The sequence below is a fragment of the Hemiscyllium ocellatum genome, chromosome 4 (genome assembly GCF_020745735.1).
Source record: "Hemiscyllium ocellatum isolate sHemOce1 chromosome 4, sHemOce1.pat.X.cur, whole genome shotgun sequence".
NCBI classification, from domain to species: domain Eukaryota; kingdom Metazoa; phylum Chordata; class Chondrichthyes; order Orectolobiformes; family Hemiscylliidae; genus Hemiscyllium; species Hemiscyllium ocellatum.
Genome location: NC_083404.1, coordinates 84,063,648 through 84,085,002, shown reverse-complemented (window position 1 = coordinate 84,085,002; position 21,355 = coordinate 84,063,648). Strand labels below are relative to the sequence as shown.

The window sequence follows — 21,355 nt, the reverse complement described above, 5'->3', positions numbered from 1 at the left end:
CTCCTGATTTATAGAATTCAGAATCCCATGTGCTTTATTAAAAGTTCTCTCAACCTGCTCTGCCACTACCAATAACCTGTGAACAGCTAACTCCAGATACTCATTTGATCTACAGAAATGAATCACTTCCCATTTCTCTCTGTTAAATTTCATCAACCAATTGTCTGCACATTCTGCCAGCCTTTTTTTGAAATTTAATGGAACTGTGGTCACAGTTCACTATACTTCTAAATTTTGTGTCATCTACAAATTTTGAAACTGTGTTCTGTATACCCAAATCTGTCATTAATATATCCAGTTAGTCCTCACTTAAAGTTGTGCAACATACCTAAAAATAACTTTAAGTGAAGCTAAGTATCATAGATTCCCGAATCAATATTAAAACATTTGGACATCTTCACCAGATACACAATACGAGTTGAAACACTGTACCATACATGTGTAGTATTGCTCATTCCTGGATGCAATAATTTATGAAAAATAAACCACTGAATATAATTACTGTAGCTACTTTGGGCCTTCCTGAGCAGAAAAAAAAGTTGAAATGCTGCTTCATAAAGGGAATCACTTCAAAATAGAATAAAATTAAAAACATTAAAGAAATACATTTAAAATATGAAAACTAAACATCAAAAAATATTCAGCTCACCAGTTTCAGGTGAGCCTGGTTTCAGGTTGACTAAGCTCCCTCTAGTGGCAGAAGTTGTTCAGTGCAGGTAATAGTTGATAAAGTCAGGGCAGGAGTGGGAGTGGTGGAGGAGCCCCTAGTTGCGACAGCATACACCAGCTTAGAGTGGGAGCTGGGGGGAAAGAGGGTCCCTAAGACTGAGGACAGGATCAGAGGGAAGAGGTGCCCTGACCCTAAAAAAGCGGTGGGGGTGGGGGAATATCATATGTGCATTTAGGATGTGCAGGTCACAGTACAGGAAGTTTGGAACAAGTAATGTTACAGTGAACCTCCTAATATCAAACTGATAAATATTCCCTGTTTTCTGAATGAGTTTAAAGCAAATCAATGTGGACTGAGCCAACGTTAAGTGAGGGATTTAACATATCAAAAAAAGTAGGGATCCCACCCTTGAGGAAACAATTTACATTTTCCAGTTGAAAAATAATCTTTCCTCACCACTGTCTGTTTCCTATCGTACAGCCATTTAAACACACGTGCTTTTATTCCACAAGCTTGCAACATTGTTTACAAGCCTTTTATGTTGCACTTCATAAAATTGTTTTTGGAAGTCCATGTAGACCACATCAACTGCCTCGCCCTCATCAATTTCCTCCATTACCTCATCAAAGGACTCAACTAAGCTGCTTAAACATAATTTCCCTTCACAAACTTTGTCAGCTTTCCTAAATTAATCCACATTTGTCTGAGGGACTGCTAATAAAAACATGTTTTCTGAAAGCTTCCCCATCACCAGTTTAATCTGACTGGCCTCTTGTTGCCGAGTTAATCCACGCACACCCTCTTTTGAAGAACGGTGCAACATTCATAATTTTCTCGGCCCCCAGCACTGCTGCTATATATAAAGAGGTTTGTAAAATTATGGTTAGTACCTCTGTAAATTCCACCGTTGTAACATTCAGTATCCTTAAGTGCATCTCATTCAATCCTGATGACTTATCAACTTTTCATATCGGTAAAAACAATGACTGCAGATGCTGGAAACCAGATTCTGGACTAGAGGTGCTGGAAAAGCACAGCAGTTCAGGCAGCATCCGAGGAGCAGTAAAATCGACGTTTCAGGCAAAAGCCCTTCATCAGGGATACCTGATGAAGGGCTTTTGCCCGAAACGTCGATTTTACTGCTCCTCGGATGCTGCCTGAACTGCTGTGCTTTTCCAGCACCTCTAATCCAGAACTTTGTGTATAGCCAGTCTACCAATTACCTCCACTTAATCTTTTTTTAGCCTGTCAACCACATCCTCTTTCAATGAGTTTGGCTGTAACGTCTTCCTTCCTAAATATAAGATGCAAAGTACTCATTTAGTACCTCAGCCATACCACTGCACCCATGCATTGGCTCACTTTGAGATCAATGTTTGATTTTATTCCTTTCAGCGCCCTTTGATTACTAATGTGCCTGCAGACAATGTTTGCATTGCCATCTCTCTGTCTTGTCATTCTCCCCCTTTACTTCTCTTACTTGTTTCTTCACCTCCCCTCTGAACTTGTTACCTTCAACCTGGTTCTCAATTATGTTATCCATTGATACAACTAAAATTAGGGTCATAGTTTAAAAATAAAAGGTCACCATTTACGACGGAGATTAGGAAATTTAGAGTCCAGTGTCTTTAGAATTTACTTCCTCAAAAGGCAGTGAATGCAGAATATTTGAATATTTTTAAAGTGGAGGTAGATAGCATTCTTGATTACCCAAGGGAATGAAAGATTATGAGGAATATGGAGCTGTCGTTAAAAATCAGATCAGCCATGATGTTATTGACTGGCAAAGCAGGCTTAAAGGTCGAAGTAGCCTATTCATGTTCCTTATATCTTTTTCTGCTGTTTTCCTCTCCATCTCCTTTGTCATTCAGTGGGGCTCTAAATTTGTTTGCCTGACTTTTCCCTCCTCTGGAAGTGTAACTTGACTGCCCCCAGGGTACAGTTTGGGCACCAATTATTCTTTCCAAATTCCTTCTTACTCAATTGAAGTTAGTCCTCCTCCCATTAGTTACTTGAATTCTGCATTGCTCCTTGTCCTTTTCTGAAGATAAGCTAGACCTTATGATATCAGGATCACACACATTTTAATGTTCCCCTGCTGACATTTGATCCATTTGATGCATCCCACCTAATTCCCAAGAACTCGATCCAGCAGTGCCTCCTGCTTTGCTGACTGGAAACATATGGAGTAAGAAAATAGTTTTGAACACACTCGATGAACTCTTGCTTTTCTCTTCCTTTTACGCTATTATTATCCCATTCTATATTTGAATAATTAAATCCTCCATTATAATAACGCTCAATTCATTCAGATGTGAGTAGGTTCCTTGCAAATTTGTTCTTCTATGGATGGTGGCCCATAGAGCTTCTCAGCTTCGACCAAATCAATTCTGTCCTTGCTCCCCGGGACGTTTTTCTTTCCAATACTGTAATGTAAATCTGTTTGTCTATTCTTTCTTACCATAGTCAAAATTGGCTCAGTAATGTAAAAATTACTTATTATAGTTTGAAACCTATTTTGCCATTATCAAAATAAAAGAAAGCTTTGCTATCTATATTGTGCTGATTGATGTCAGCAGGGATTCTGATGAAGGATATCTGCCAAAATATTAACCTTCCTTTCCATTGTTTATTTTCAGATTTTACCAGTGCATGCTTATAAAATTGTGTGATCAGAGAGTTTTATGCTTGTCTGCTTGCTGAGATTAGAAGCTTTCTTGAAAATCTCAAGTATCAAACTACACAAAAGGAGACAGAAAGTAGCTGGCATCAAGTAGATGACTTGTACTCTAGAAAAATAAAAAAAATACACATCATTGTAGGTACGTGTATCCTAGAGGACATTTGAAAACTGAGCTGATCAGTACTTTGGTCTTGTCAGCATTTTATTTTCTGCATTTTCACAATCTCCCACCACAGCACCAGATAGAACTGTTAGAAAGGCATCAATTGTCAGGTGTTTAATTTTAAATGTTATTTTAAAATTTGTTTTGAGGCAACATTCTGTGAAATGTTCATTTTGGTAAAACCTCCTAATCTTTATAAAGAAGTGCTTACTTAAAGTAGCTGTTGTTTAACTTGTAAGCTCTGAAAAAGCAGTGAGTGTAGAATTTCTGCAGGGTTATTTTAATTGACTGGGGTAAGACTTGTAACCATTCATGCTGTTTCCTGAGGCTTCTGCTGATGGTAAGGCTGGTGTGTCGAACTCACATAGATATTTTGCATTGCAAATAACTGCAGCCTAAATGGATCTAAAATGTCTTATTAAATACGTTGTTTTAATGGTGAAAATAGATTCTCCAGTTACATCATTAAGCCACATTTTTTTTTAAGTTCATCTAAAGTAAATCTTAACTTGGAAATAAATCACTAACACTTATTTCAGGTCAGCAACCATTTATTTGGAAACTTCTGGACAGCTGGTTTTCAGATAAAAGACGGTTAGTTTTGGATCCACTAATTGTTTGGTCCCTTTGTAAATAATCTTTGCTTAACCCAAACAGACCAAAAAGAGACTTTTCTCCACAAAGAGGCCGAATGGACCTGGAGACAATCTGAGTTCAGCCGATCAGTAACAAAAAAAAATGGTTTTAGGTCCATTCAGGCCAAACATCGTTTTTTTTTTCCCTGAAAGCCCAGAACTCAGTGCATCTGCAGGTCTATTCAGGTCCACTTCCAAAAAGACCTTTGGTTTTTAGGTCTTTTCAGTTTTCGGATGTACCGATAATGGATACCTGACCTGACTTGCAGTTAGGAACATTGGTGTAGAGTACTATAATTATTAATACAGATTGGAGATCTGGCCAATGGCAAAGTATGTCAGAAACTATGACACTGTACATATTGGCATGAAAAGTTTTTTCACATGTTGAGAGATAGCAGAGCTCAGAGATACAGAGCAATCTGGGTGCTCTAGGTACGAATCACAAAACATTAGTGTGTGGATACAACACTTAATTAAGAAAGTTAATAAAATGTTATCCTTCATTGCAAGGGGGGATTGGATACAAAATCAGGAAAGTTATCCAAGGCACATGATGAGGCTACATTTGGATTATTGTGTTCAGTATTGATTTCCTTGTTTAAGGGAAGTTATGAATGTTTTGGAAGCAGTTCAGTGAAGATATACCAGACTAATATCTGGAAGGAGCTGGTTAGACAGAAAAGTTGGAGAAGCAAGGCTTGTATGGAAGGGAGTTTTGAAGAACAAGAGGTGACTTAATTAAAACACATAAGATGCTGAGGGAGCTCTACCTTCCAAGGTGGAAAAGATAATTCCTCTTTTGAGATAATCTAAAACTAGGGATCACTACTTAAAGTAAGGTTCTGCCCATTTAAAACAAAGAGGTAATTCTCTTCCTCAAAGGGTGATAGAACCAGAGTTTTGACTATTTTTATGGCAGATATAGATAGATTTTTGGTAAGAAAGGGGGTGAAAGAGTTTCGGGGTAGGTGGGAAACCAGAGTTAAGGTTACAACGGGATCTTGATGGGGCAGGCTCAAAGGGTCAAATGGCCTTCTCCTGCTCCTAGCTTGTACATTTTTAAGTACAAAGCTATCAAATACAGAGCTACTAAGCCACTACACTGGCTGCCTGATAGATCCCATTCTACTCAGCCAATACACAACGATTTGCAGAAAAAAACTAAATAATTAAAAAGGATAAGAAGCTATTCTTAGTTTTTGAGTGATTAATTTGGAAAGAACTGTGGAAAACTAACTGCAAAGTTTCAGTTTGTGATTTTAAAAAAAGATGAAAATTCCACCTTGTTGCTTTGTAAAAGCTTAATATTGATCAGATTGTTATAAATTATAACTTAAATTACAATCAAGACAGACATGAAGGTATAACTCAAGGAAAACAGCAATAAAAGTATGGAAAAGCAGTGACCCAGGTACCTACTTTTTCAGGTATTCAAGGCCTTCAAAATTGGCTTCCATGTTGCTACGCAAACTGAACTCTCATCAGGAACATAATAACGCCATGCACACTGAAGCTTTAAGATAAATGATCAATTTGGGAAGGGAATGAAAGTGAAAAAAGAAACATAATCATAAATAAAAATCAGTGAATTATGCATTTTTGTTTGTAGAGTTGAACAGAGCCAAGCATACATGCCTGAAGAAAGGAATTGTGATGACACTTTCGTAATATCTCCATGTGGCAATGAGATCATTCCTGTTGAGATTTGTGGCATAAAATCTCCACGCAGCCTGCATTAAAACAAAACAACAGGAGATTTGACAACATTCATCTCAAATTCAAATATTTTCTGCACAAAATTCTCCCTCAGATTTTAAAATTTAATGTAAGGTGACTTTAGCCTTGTTGGTTAATATCTCTGGGATCATACAGAGCTGGTTGGGAGAGTTTTGAAATGGAAATTGGAGGAATACAGACAGTTGATAAACCTATCTGAGGAAATACATGACTAGAAGATGCTTGCAAGAAAAAAAATCAGAGAACATCTACATCTGAATTTCAGCACTGATTTAATATTTTTAGCCTGCATATAACTTTTACCTATAGAAACTGTTAATGCCTGGAAATACAGATATTAAGGATAAACACATTGCAATTCTTGGGCCATAAGGGCTCTGTGTAATCGTTGACCTGGCACTTGGTACTGAATGGAAGACAGACACACTATCATATTGTTTTTGTCCAGTTCTTTTAAACTAGTATTTTAAATGGTAATTCAGAAGAACGTTTTCCAAATGGATTTGCATATTGCAGCCTCAACAACCAATAACCAAAACATCTTCTGAGAAGAAAGGGGGGTGGGGAAGCAGCAGTTTGTGGAAATGTTCCAAAATGCACATGGTCATATTAATACAAATCTTAAAATGGAATTTGACATAAAGGAGGATGCAACAGGAATCTTCAATGTTGAGAGGCCTGTGGCAAACTCTGCCTTATATCTGGGTCCGAAATGTCTGCAGGTCAAAGCCTACTCCTTGGGGTTATCCAGTAGTGAGAAGGTGTCCTGAGGTGGGGTTGCAGAGAAATGGGGGTCAGAGGGTTGGAGGCAAGGCCTTAAGAGAGGTCACCCCCTTCCTCTGATTGTCCAACTGCTCTATTTGGGGGCAATAAACACCACCCTCCCCCTGAGAGGCAGACCACCAATATTTCTGAGTTAGGAAATCTGCCCATGTTCTCATTCATGAGGGATTGGTAGGGTGGCAGGTTGAAACCTTTATGTGGACATTAATTGATCACCTAAGAACCTTAATTGCTGATAAGGTGAGGAAGTCCTCAATTTGAAAATAGAAGGGGAGGGGCTTTTGTATGTGTGTAGATAGAGTCTCTACCTCAGAGCCAACAGTGTTGCTCCAGACTGTAATAAAATCTCTGAACAGGTTGACTAGAAAACATCTATACAATTAATAGGCTTCCTAGCTTAAACATATTAGACAAAGTCCGGAATAGACCTTCCTGAGCAGCACTTAATCACTGAGGTGATAAGGAGGGAAAATAATGAAGTGAATTGCCCTAGAGAAAAAGTTACCCTCTTCTCGCCATCTCTCACACATCTCCAGGAAGGGGCAAATCACACCCATTAATCTTACTTACCAGTGCATGATTCTGTCTGTTATTTTTTCATATTTGGTATAAGTTTTGCATCTAGAAGTATGCAGATGAATAAATGAGGCAATATTGTCACAGCCATAATCAGGGAACTATTTTTCTGGATTGTGGTAGAAAATGTGTTTTAGCTAGAGATCTCTGGAAAGAAAATGGAGATCTTGTGCAATATAATTGCTGAATAACAAAAGTAGAAATGACAAACAAAAGAAAAAATACAGAAAGTGAAGCAATATATGCAAAAGAAGGAATGTACGCACAGACTCCCAACATAGATGACAAGCGCAAAAATATCATTTTTAAGCATTTTTTAAAAGGTTTCCATGAGGAAAGTTGTAAAAGTTTCTGCATAACATGGAATATCCACTAATTTTCCTCCTTTCTTTTAACTCCAGCTTTATTGGTCCTTGAGGAATGGATCTCGCTGTTTTTAAAATGAATTCACAGGATGAGGGTGTCACTAGCTAGGCTGGTATTTATTGTCCATCCTTAATGCTCATAATGCAGTTACTGTCAACCAATTTGCACTGAGTCTGGAGTCATATGTAGGACAAACTATTTAAGGATTAAATATTTCCTTCTGAAGAAACTTAGTGAACCAAATGGATTCTCCCTGACAACTGACAACAATTTCATGATCATTGTTAGACTCTTAATTCCAGATTTTTTAAATTCACTTCAAATTCCATTACCTGCCATGGCAGAATTCAAACCAAAGACCCCAGAACATTGCCTGCATCTCTGGATTACTAATCTAACAGTATCACGACTAGCCCATTGCCTCCCCCATGTAGTGCCTAGAAGTTGGGTGAATAAGTCAGTCAAAGCTCTTGTCTACTCTCAATCAGCTCTCACACCCAATCCATCATATAGCTTCAGTATTTCTTCCCATTTCATGAGACGTAGAACACCAGTCCAATAGCTCCAAACATTAATTATGCATTTTGAAAAGTTAGTCCCACCCCTAATAAAATAAAATCCCACACTAAACATTTGTTTGTTGGACCCTAAGTTACTGGAGTGGACAAGTCAAACTGTGCAAATGTGTATCCATATGTATATGTCAAACATGTGCATGTCTGTGTATAGCAGAATCACCCACTCTTGCTGGCGGTGAGCTTGGAGTCAGGGAGCACATTTAACTTCGGCAGGATGGTGCCATACCTGAATTCCCATACTCACAGATAGTCGCTCTGAATGACGACTTTCCCAGATCACTGCCATTTAAGGCCCCAAAGTACAAACTAATCTCCTTAGAAGAGTATAAAGGAAGTAAGAGTATACTTAAGAGGGAAATCAAGAGGGCAAAAAGGGGACATGAGATAACTTTGGCAAATAGAATTAAGGAGAATCCAAAGGGTTTTTACAAATATATTAACGACAAAAGGGTAACTAGGGAGAGAATAGGGCCCCTCAAAGATCAGCAGCCTTTGTGTGGAGCAACAGAAAATGGGGGAGATACTAAATGAATATTTTGCATCAGTATTTACTGTGGAAAAGGATATGGAAGATACAGACTGTAGGGAAATAGACGGTAACATCTTGCAAAATGTCCAGATTACAGAGGAGGAAGTGCTGGATGTCTTGAAATGGTTCAAGGTGGATAAATCCCCAGGACCTGATCAGGTGTACCCGAGAACTCTGTGGGAAGCTAGAGAAGTGATTGCTGGGCCTCTTGCTGAGATATTTGTATCATCGATAGTCACAGGTGAGGTGTCGGAAGACTGGAGGTTGGCAAACATGGGGCCACACTTTAAGAAGGGTGGTAAAGACAAGCCAGGGAACTATAGACCAGTGAGCCTGACCTCGGTGGTGGGCAAGTTGTTGGGGGGAATCCTGAGGATGTACATGTATTTGGAAAGGCAAGGACTGATTAGGGATAATCAACATGGCTTTGTGCGTGGGAAATTATGTCTCACAAACTTGATTGAGTTTTTTGAAGAAGTAACAAAGATGATTGATGAGGGCAGAGGAGTAGATGTGATCTATATTGACTTCAGTAAGGCGTTCGACAAGTTTCTCCGTGGGAGACTGATTAGCAAGATTAGATCTCATGGAATACAGGGAGAACTGGCCATTTGGATACAGAACTGGCTCAAAGGTAGAAGACAGAGGGTGGTGGTGGAGGGTTGTTTTTCAGACTGGAGGCCTGTGACCAGTGGAGTGCCACAAGGATCGGTGCTGGGTCCTCTACTTTTTGTCATTTACATAAATGATTTGGATGCGAACATAAGAGGTACAGTTAGCAAATTTGCAGATGACACCAAAATTTGAGGTGTAGTGGACAGCAAAGAGGGTTACCTCAGTTTACAACAGGATCTTGACCAGATGGGCTAATGGGCTGAGAAGTGGCAGATGGAGTTTAATCCATATAAATGCGAGGTGCTGTAGTTTGGGAAAGCAAATCTTAGCAGAACTTATATACTTAATGGTAAGATCCTAGGGAGTGTTACTGAACAAAGAGACCTTGGAGTGCAGGTTCATAGCTCCTTGAAAGCGGAGTCGCGGGTAGATAGGATAGTGAAGAAGGTGTTTGGTATGCTTTCCTTTATTGGTCAGAGTATTGAGTACAGGAGTTGGGAGGTCATGTTGTGGCTGTACAAGACATTGGTTAGGCCACTGTTGGAATATTGCATGCAATACTGGTCTCGTTCTTATCGGAAAGATGTTGTGAAACTTGAAAGGGTTCAAAAAAGATTTACAAGGATGTTGCCAGGGTTGGAGGATCTGAGCTACAGGGAGAGGCTGAACAGGCTGGGGCTGTTTTGCCTGGAGCGTCTGAGACTGAGGGGTGACCTTATAGAGGTTTACCAAATTGTGAGGGGCATGGATAGGATAAATAGACAAAGTCTTTTCCCTGGGGTCAGGGAATCCAGAACTAGAGGGCATAGGTTTAGGATGAGAGGGGAAAGATATAAAAGGGACCTAAGGGGTAACTGTTTCACGCAGAGGGTGGTACGTGTATGGAATGAGCTGCCAGAGGAAGTGGTGGAGGTTGGTACAATTGCAACATTTAAGAGGTATTTGGATGGGTATATGAATAGGAAGGGTTTGGAGGGATATGGGCTGGGTGCTGGCAGGTGGGACTAGATTGGGTTGGGATATCTGGTCGGCATGGACGAGTTGGACCGAAGGGTCTGTTTCCATGCTGTACATCTCTATGACTCTATTTCAGGCCTCATTCTGTCACTTATTATTAATTACGATGCAGCCTGCATGACTGTGAAACCAGGCAGCCACCCAGTCATCTTAGGTGAGGTGTAGGGAAGGATCAGGAGTATTAGTCCCTCAATGAAAGGCAATCGGTGCCTGTTTGATGGACTGGCAGTGGGAAGGTGTACCTTATGACCATCACTGCACTGCCCTTCATGCCAAACCTCGGTTCCCTATCCCCAAGAACACCACATTAAAAAATCCTCCCCCTTATCTGTGACCAGGGTTGCTCTGTGATCCTGGGATTCTGTTGCTCTCCTTCCTGCAGCACCAACAGCCTCCCCCGTGGAACTGTTGAGCATGAGAACTGCAGACCCCAGTCTGCTCTGCACCTGCTATTGTTGGAGTGCAAGCAAGCCAACCCCTCCCACAGACCAATACTGCCACCACCAGGAAATCATTCACACTGCACTACAATATTGTTAACAATGATCAATGCTGCAAATCTAAAATCAAATCAGAAAATACATGTTAGGTAGCAGCTTTAATTAGGTCGAGAAAAAACAGTATATTTGGTCAAGATTTCATCTCATGTCTTAATCATTCTCTGTTCAGGGTGGGGTCATGGTTACTACTGTAACTCAAATTTGTCCAACTGTTGAGAATTTATTTCAAAATATTGCATGAAGTGTAAGACGACCAGAAAAATGAAACTAAACACGAGAATCTTTCAATTACTTGACTGAAACTTTAATGGCACCAGAAGCAGAGGATAATATATAAAGCTAGCTGAGTATGGCTAAGTCCAGGGGCTGAATCTTATATGTTTTTTGGCTAAGTCAAGTTGCATTCAGTTTTTGAGTGATGTTTGATGGAAGGCCTAACTTGTTTTCATGGAATCATAAAATAGAATCCTTACAGTGTGGGAACAGGCCATCTGGCCCAACAAATCCACACCGACCCTCTGAAGTGCATCCCACCTCCCCAATTACTCTACATTTTCCCTGATAATGCACTTAGCCTATCTATCCCTGAACACTATGGGCAATTAAGCATAGCTAATCTACCTAACCTGAGCATCTTTGGAATGTGGGAGACAAATCAGAGCAAATGGAAGAAACCCACGCAGACACAGGGAGAATGTGCAAACTCCACAGTTAGTCACCCAAGGCTGGAACTGAACCCAGGTCTGTGATGCTGTGAGGCAGCAGTGCTAACCAATGAGCCATGCCACCCATATTTTTTCTCGCCATATCTTGCCAATCAATTGCATTAATTACCAACCCTGTTCCTCTGGCACTTGTTGCATCCAAATCTAGCCTGAACTAACCCCGCACAGTTCACTCTCCAGATACCTGCCAAATGATGGTCACCTCTTAGACCATAACAGCATAAGAAAAAGGAACAGGAGTAAGCTGTTCAGCCCCTCAAGACAGTTCCCCTGTTTAACAGGATCATGGTTGATCTGACATTCCTCACGTCCACTTGCTGCCCTTCCCTGTAACCCTTGATGCCCCTATTGATTGAGAATTTATCTGTCTTAAATGTACTGAAGGACTCTGCTCCAGAGCTCTTTGTGGCAGGGAGATCTTAGCCCTCAGAAAAGAAATTAGTCTTTCCTTTCATCTTAAAGTGGTGCCTGTTTATCCTGAGATTATGCCCTCTGGTCCAAACTCTCCCATAAGGGGAAACATACTCTCAGCATTTGTCCTGTCAAGCCCCTTAAGAATCCTATATGTCTTAATTAAGTCACCTCTCATTCTTCGAAACTCAGGTGAGCCATGTCAGTTTAGATTCTCCATGTAAGACAATCCCTCCATACCAAGGATCATCCCTGGTGAACTTTCTCTGCACTGCCTCCAATGAAATAACTTTCCTTAAATAACCACTTGATGAAGGAGCTGCGCTCCGAAAGTTAGTGCTTCCAATAAACCTGTTGGACTATAACCTGGTGGCCTTCCTATCCCAGACTCACATCTAATGCAAAACCTTACACTATCATTACAGTCATATGACAAATGATAAAACAATGTTGTGTGGCCTCACATAGAGGATTCTTGGAAATTGGACAAATAATGGGTCCCGTTGCCAAACATTGGCTATTTGGAATATCATTTTGCCAACTTCAAAATCATTGAGATACCAGAGTTTAACTTGCAAATACCAATGACATGGTGCAAATTATCCCTGACCAGCATCTGAGCCCTAAACATGTTCTCACTGCATGGATTCGCAATGAACTGACTGCGAATTAAACACAGCTGGGCACTGCAAACAGCTGCTTTATATATTTGTTGTTTCAATGTCCTAGTGCCAATCAAACTGACACTGACTCCACCGATAGTAGGTATCGTCCCAACCATTTTCTTGTAGAACTTCACATCTGGAGATTGGAAAGTGAAGGCAGGGAACACTGTAAAGGGTAGATACCACACTGCCCTCTAACTGGTCACCAGATTACACCCCCTGCCACCATAAAAAAAAACATTCACATCCCCTATTACTCAACACTGCCATAAAGGCCTATTTCTCCCCTTTCCTCTCCATATGGAAACCCACCACACTGAAGGTTCATGCTGTGCACCCTACCCTGAAATAAAGCACTACGCGCCTTGATGATGCTCCTTTATGTGCCCCCCTGGAGCCTAAAATGTCCTTTAATGCTGTTCTGTGCACCCACCATACTCCTTCAGTTTACCCCTGTCGTTGTTTGTCCTTGTCCCCACTACAAATGCCTCTGCTTTTCCAACCCACACACCCCCACAACCTTGACTCCGCCACCCTTGTGGCATTAATAATCTTAAAGCAGCCCCATATACCCTCCTCAAAGCTTGTTGGATGGATCCCTGGGATTGTATTTGCCCTAGGCTTCAATGAGCCACCCCCACCATGACTAACCAAAGCCCCGTTTGCAGCTCCCTGACTGATGGTACATGATGTCCAAGACTCTGTGTGCTATCCCTGAAGATTGATTGCTGTGCAACCCCATAGACCAAGCGGAGGAACGACTATGGTGAAGACCTTGGACAATGTGCTGACTGTGCCCATGACTAACGTGGGACCCCCCGATAGAAAATAACCTGTCCTTTGACTGGACTGAAGATTAGCCCTTACTTACTTTCTGACATGCTTTTTGGTTGAATGAACATGGAGTGTGTTTGCTGTGCAGGCAGGTGGCCTAAACTGTAGGTGGTAGATTGACATCACTGTGCGCTGTACAACACAATGAGCCTCCTCAGTCCTGAACTGATCCCTACTGATAAGCATGCCTATCAGTCTGTGTTAGTCTTTGGCTCTGGCTAAGGTCCCAGCCCACCGAATGGCATGACATGGCAAGGAGAGAGTGCTGAGGTAGCAAGCAAGTATCCCTGAGATGCAGCCTTGTCTGGTCCATGAGCTGGGAGAATGTTCATGCAAAGTGTCCTTGCTGAAGCCTTTCAATGCCAGCTGTTGATGTGCCCTGCAACACCAGTCTGTGCTTCGTAAGGGGCCTCCAAATGTATTGGTAACGTGCCATGATATTCATGAGGGCTGGAACATGCCCAGTGTCAGTGTCCATGGATGGAGGATGTGTGTAGCTGGTGCCCATGGATCACTTCCTGCTCTGTGGTTTGTATGTTGACAACATGGAAGTCATTCACAGCAAGCAGCCTCAAGCTGAATCTGTCAGGTGCCCATTCTGGTTTCCATCGTGAGTTTTCTTGATGTCCAGCTTTTTGTCAAGATTCATAATACAGAAGCCAACTATTACTGAAGCAAGTTGTGCAATTAGCAATGCTTTTAATGAGCAATCACTCCCCTTAATTGATAAGTCGCAAGAAATTCAATGCACTATTTATGAAAAGCAGAAAAAGGAGGAATGATGTCGAGATAGACCTGGCTGGACATCTTGCTTGATTCTGCCATATTGCTCAGAATCCTAGGAGTTTGATGTCCATTTCCCTAATTTGGCACATGAAGTGGGAGATGGCACGGGGCAGGGTGACACTAAGCACACTGACAGACAAGGTGGCCACTGAGTCATCAGTTGGGCCACTTGACACATAAGATGGCCACCGGACCACAATATGGAGAAAGACAGCAGAGCAAATACAAACCCTGCCTAGGCCATCAGAATGCCAGCACAATGCACTCACAACCTAGTTGATTAGTTTAAGGTGGGTAGGGGAAAGAATATACTGCCTGCCGAAATGTCTGGGTCCAGCCAACACCTTTGAGAGAAATGCTAACAGCTTAATACAAACTCATACAGAGTGCTAATGGCCAGTGCTGCAGAAATCATCCTTCTCAGGAAGAGCGATTAACACCCATTACTATAGCAGTGGACTTCCACACAGACATTGAAACTGACAACGTCTATGCTGAAACTAACAACAATCACGCTGAAATTAACAAAGTCTATGCTGGAACTGACAATGACTGTATCGAAACTATCAACAATTCTGCAATGATTGCCAGAAACAAACCATGTTACAGAGACAATAATCTCATCGCTGACGCGTTGTATTACAAGATGTATAAAAGGATCTTGACATGTGCTCCGGGTCGAGAGAAAACTGTGAGTACCTCCACGAGTAGGTGGAGAAAAGACTAGAAACAAGTTAAAAGAGTTGGAGAACAGGATAAAGGATCTAGAATTCACGAGAAAGAATACAAGAGGAGAGAGAAATTGACTCTCTCCCCACTTAAGAAACCGACCAACTGCTCCCTCTGTTGGACGAACCGTGCAAGAGTATAACTGAGCACCCGTTACCAGAGGAGGAACAGAATCATAACCAAAACGAATTATAAACCATTTACCACAGGGGAGAGGCAGCAGATTATGGCCTCCATTGGCAAATTACAGTCCAGGAGCGCAAACACCCGGTCCTGGGAAGAGCTGGATAGTGTATGGGTAGAGCACCAGCTACATCTGAGGGACATACACCGGCTGGTCCGGGCAGCTTGCCCAGCAGACAGGTGGAGGCAGGTTGCTGGCAGACCTGACAGCACCCCCATTGGAGGCAGGTTTCTGGCACCCCCAACTTGCACCCCATTGTAGCAGACCCCTCCATCATTTTGAACAGCTTGGCCCCTGAGCACAAGATTTTTACAACGGCTTCTGGTCTATCCTGTTATATTGTGAGTCCCAGAACAAACTTGCATTTACAGTACACGCCTGCCACAAGGGTTCCACAACAGCCCCACTAATTTTCACAGAGTGATGAGTGACATTCTGAAGAGAATAGATATACCAGAGGGTAGCACTGCCCTCCAATATGTAGATGATATCCTAATTGCCTCAGAGTTTGAGTCAGGACACCAGGAAGCTTTATTTCAGGGATTACAGGGATTGGCAACTGCAGGGTTAAAAGTCAGCCTCACAAAGGCACAGATTGGCAAAACACAAGTCTTATACCTAGGACACCTTATATCCCAGGGACTCAAAGAAACGCCCAACTACTACAAGAAGGCAATCCAACAGATGCCACGACCTGCCACTGTCAGGGGAGTCAGAAATGTCATGGAGCTATTCAACTACAGTCGCAGCTTTATACCAGAGTTGGCAAAATTGGCTGAACCGATCCAGAGATTAATTAAAGGAGGCAAGGCCACCTTGGAACCTGTAACCTAGGGGCCAGAACAGAAGGAGACAGCTTAAAACCCAACTCATGTCAGCCCCGGGCTAGGGCTGCCAGATCCCAGCAAGGATTTTCACATCCACTGTAATGAGGGAGGGTTTTTCTTTGCAGTGGTCACCCAAGACCACGGTAGCAGGAGAAGGCCCATAGGGTACTACTCAAACCTAGTAGTCACCAGGTTGTCCAGGTGCATAGCAGCCTTAAACTGCCTTGGACCATTAGGGTTAGCGAGCCCAGAGCAATGACAGGGAATGTCATTATCCACACAAAACACATCATAGTAGAGATGCTAAACACAGGGAAACTGATGGCCGTCTCCAATTGAGAAGGGCAAAGTGGGAGACACTTCTTTTTACCCCCAAGTCAGTCCGTGGTAATAGCTAGGGATACGTGAGAAAACCCAGCGGAGGGAACCACACAGCTGTGGGGGTATAGGTAGGGATGAGGATAGGGGAAGAGTAAAGGATAACCCCCTAGACACAGCCGGGGTGACCCTCTTCGTGAACAGGTCACGAAAATACGTAGCAGGATCGCCCCTAACAGGGGGGCTGTGGTAAATGATAAGTTAGAAACAGTCATGTCCGGATATATACATACACATATACAGACAATCAATATGCCTTCGGTGTAGTCCATCACTACATGGTGACATGGGGTAGAAGAGGGTTCACCATTGCGGGAGGAACCCCTATCAGACACTAAGAATTCAGGCATTATTGCATGTCAGTAAACAGCCAGAGGCTGCAGTAATAAAAATAAAAGCCCATCAAAAGGAGCCAGCAAACGAAAGTCCAAAATGGGTAGAATTCAAAGGAAATTAGGCAGCAGACCAAGCAGCTCAGAAATCCCTAGAGCAAGAAGCTATTAACAGGACTGCAATAGCCACTATTGAATTAGTGAAAGGCTCTATCCAAATTCAGCAGCTGCAGGAGGACATCCTGCAGAAAGAGAGTGAGCAATGGAAACTGCAAGGGGCATTCAAACAGGAGGATGGTGTCTAGAGGTGAGCAGATAAAGTGGTAGCACCAGTGTGTATACAGAACATATTGCTTGAACTGCATCACGGGCTCTCCCATACAAATAGAGAGGCCGTGATAGCAAGTTTAGGGAGAGAATGGTGGTGGAAGGGAATGGGAAGAGGCGTGGCCAAGTACTGCCGCAGATGCATGGTTTGTGCACAACATAACCCAGGGAGACCCATAAAAGTTAGGATAGGACACTGGGAACACCTTCAGGTGGATGTTACAGGGCCACTACTACCCTCCCGTGGGAAAAACGTACAGCCTGGTCATCATAGATCAATTCACCCGGTGGGTAGAAGCATTCCCAACCAAAGGCTGCACTGCAACTACTGTACCCAGAATATTAGCACAGGTGGTAATCCCTAGACGGGGGGGGGGGGGTACCCTTCCAGATAGACTCTGACCAAGGGACACATTTTACAGGAAAAGTCATGAAGGATGTCGGCCAAAACGTTTCACATTTCCTATCACCCCCAGAGCTCAAGGTAGAGAGAATGAATAGAAGGCTCAAAACTGCTTTAGCTAAGCTATGCAAACCTTAGGCAGAACATGAGCTGCAGTGCTGCCAACCATACTAATGAGATTAACAGCCACAACTAATCAGCCAACCAGGCTAACACCGTGTGAATTAATGACTGGGCGAACAACGCAATTGCCGGAAACAATAATCACAGGTGGCACTGATGTGAGTCCACTCAAAGGCAAAATTTGGCGGTATGTGATAGAATTAAGCGCCCAATTGAAAGGGATGTGGAAATCTGTAATTGATAAACAGGGCAAAAAAGGATAGGACAGGGGAACTCGAATTCTTCCCTGAAGTCCCAGCAGCAGGAAGCCGGGTGCTGGTGCAAGCACTGCCTGACAAACCAGGCAATGGAATGGCAATGGGCCATACGAGGTGGTAATAAATGGGGACAACCTGCACCTGTATAGATATTCAAGGAAAAGGCACATGGAAGCACTGGCCCCAACTAAAACAACTTAAAGACTCCTGTGACCAAACTAATGTCATTGACCTGCCCCCAGGTCTAAACAGGAGCGACGGACAAAATGGTCATCCAGGTTAGATTACTTACAGTGTGGAAACAGGCCTTTCAGCCCAACAAGTCCACACCCCTACATTTACCCCTTACCTAACACTATGGGCAATTTAGCATGGCCAATTCACCTGACCCGCAAATCTTTGGAATGTGGGAGGAAACCAGAGCATCCAGAGGAAACCCACGCAGGCACGGGGAGAATGTGCAAACTCCACACAGTCACCTGAGGCGGGAAATGAACCCAGGTCTCTGGCGCTGTGAGGCAGCAGTGCTAACCACTGTGCCACCGTGCCGCCCACTGTTTCGGAGTATCGAACAAACCATACAGAAGTATAACTATACCTCCTGACAAAAACAAAGACTTTGACTGTTAACTTTATTTTAACTGCAAAACGTATATACCAGTATGTATTTCACTGTGTTTAAGTGTCACAACTGTCGGGAGCATGTCAGGATTTGAGGATAACCTCTTCTATAAAACCCACGTCAGCTTGCATGGGAACCGAATGTCTGCTACCCACTGTCACGATCAGTGAAATCCCTGTTTGTGGCCACCCCGGTGTGGACCCTTCATGACTTGTATATAGTAGACATTTCAGGAGCGCAGATCAGGAAATACAAGCAGGGACTCCAGGGTAGGTGTGTGCAGCTGAACCGGATCACAGCCCACAGGGCCGGGCCCCCCAGCCTAGGGAAGGGAAGACCCATTTAAAACCCAGTAATTACCCACTCTGTTTCACAGGGCAGGGATGGGGATGCGTTTATGCTCTGATTCCCAAAAACGACTCATGCAGCCAGACTCCGTTCACTTATCAGCACTGTACGGTCACCAGGGGACAGTTTACCTGCACCTACAGCGAGCAGGCATGCTTGAATGTGACCGTGGGCAGTCAATTCATATGTGGACAGTGCAATGGCACCTATGTCAGCTCTGCTACATGGACATACCCATTCGATACTTACCAACAAGGGGGATTGGAGGCTACATGGGTGGACAGACAAATGGAAGGACAGAACAATTGCTGTTACTGAGCAGCGAAGAGATTAGTTTTTCTCTTTAAGGGGACTTACACGACAGATACCCCAGAACTCCCAAATCTGTTTGCATTAGGGACAATTACACCCTATACTGTACCATGCCGGGGACATGTTTGGAGAAGGATAGTGACCCCCTTCATCAGTCAGGAGTTCTGTGCTAACAGGCAGGCTCCCACTACCTTGGGGTCATCATTGGGATATGGATTCCTGGGATCTTTATCTTTTTTTTGTAGGGGTGGGGGAACAGGGAAAATCAGCACTAAAAACCAAAATCATCATGTATGGGGCCTGACTATCTGAGGCAATAGTACCTCAAAATCTCTGGAAGCAATTAACACAGAGCTGGCTGAACTCAGACTCTACACACAACAGACATGTTACGTGGTGGATTATCAATCAGCACAGCAAGGGGGCGTTTCAATTGTTGGTGACAATTGCATTACCCATGTTACTGATGCCTCTTATTATTTTACAGAAACCATCAAGAATATCTGAGACCAGCGAGACAGTTTTCAACAGGGAGCCACAATTACAGACACCTGGCTAAATTAGCTGCTGGGCAAATCTTGGGGACCCTATCTAGCACACAGGATAGTTCTCCTCATTGCACTTATGCTGGCATGCTGTGTGAGCCGCGGGTGTTTAAAGCTCTGCTGTTTGGTGCAACGTATGAGAACTGTGCCAGCAGCAAATGTCACCACGGAAGATCCCCAATGAAACTGGCACTCCACGATACCCCTCGGGAGGAGTGGCTCTTAGAGATGACCTACCTCTCAATGTAACTCGGGTGGTCTGCTGGGAGATCTCTGAAGTCACCTCCTTGACCACAAAGGGGGGAAGTGAAGTGGGAGATGGCATGGGGCAGGGTGACACTAAGCACACGGACCCACAAGATGCCCATTGAGCTATCGGTTGGCCACTTGACACACAAGATGGCCGCCAGACCACAATATGGAGAGAGACAGCAGAGCAAATACAGACACTGCCTGGGGCCAACAGAATGTCAGCACAATGCACTCACAACCTAGTTGATTAGTTTAAGGCAGGTGGGGGAGAGAATACACATAAGTAACATACACCGCCTGCTGAAGTTCCTGGGTCCAGCCAACGCCTTTGATAGAAATGCTTAACAGCTTGATACGGACTCAATACAAAGTGCTAATAGCCAGGGCTGCAGTAATTGTCCTCCTCAGGAAGGGCGATTAGCGCCCTTGAAACTGACAATGTCTACACTGGAACTGACAATAACCGCACTGAAATTAACAAAGGCTGCGCTGGAACTGATAATGACAAGATTGAAACTATCAACAACTATCATGCCATAAACAAATCGTGTTACAAAGACAATAATCTTGTTGTATCATAGATGTATAAAAGTATCTTGACATGTGCTCCGGGTCGAGAGAAGAATCACAGCTGACCACTGTACTGTTGGGGTCTTTCTCTCCCCAGAGCTATGGTATTTCCTTGTACAATAAACTCTGTCATTGTACCCCGACTCTGACTCCAAGACTGGTGATTTTCCCCATAACACACAAAACTAAAAGAAGCAGAATTCTGACCTATGTCTCACATGTCTTAGCTGAGTAAGTTAGGGACATGGAAACACCAAGCTAATGAGGCCCTGCCTCTAACACCAAGTCTCTTTGAGAATGTTCACCCTATTCAAACTGGTCCTGGATCTAGGGTAAATTGTTCTAAACAGGTGACAATTCTCCCCATGGTTACATCCTATCCCAGAATTTCACTGTGCAGAATCCTTACATTGTAATAGGCCATTCAGCCTCTGAACATTCTAATTTAGTACCAATTTCCCACATTTTTTCAGTAACCCTATACATTACTTCTATTTCAATAATCATCCAATACCCTCTTGAACATCTCAACTGAACCATCCTCGACCAAACATCCTGGCATTCCACATATTAATTACTCGGTGTGTGAAGAAATTTGCTTCTTTGACAAAGCATTTCAAAGCTGTAACCTCTAGTTCTTAATTCATTTACAAGTGGGAACTAGTTTGCCTTGCTTGCTCTATCCAGCCCAGTCATGATTTGGAAAACTTTGACTAAATCTCCTCTTAGCCTTCTCTCCAAGAAAAACAGACTCAGTCTCTGCAACCTACCATCACAACTGAAGTGCTTCATCCCTGGAACCATTCTTGTAAACATTTTTTGCCTTCTATCCAAAGCATTCATAAGCATTTCCCCATAACACACAAAACT

General features: G+C 42.9%; 1 protein-coding gene across 1 annotated transcript in view; it reads right to left on the bottom strand.

Annotated features, from left to right (window-relative positions):
* kcnq3 (potassium voltage-gated channel, KQT-like subfamily, member 3) overlaps positions 1-21,355 on the bottom strand; it is a 429,352-nt gene that overhangs the window by 75,448 nt on the left and 332,549 nt on the right. The window contains exon 8 of the mRNA XM_060823557.1: positions 5,790-5,884. Coding sequence (XP_060679540.1) covers positions 5,790-5,884 — 95 coding nt within the window. The remainder of the gene's footprint in view (positions 1-5,789; positions 5,885-21,355) is intronic.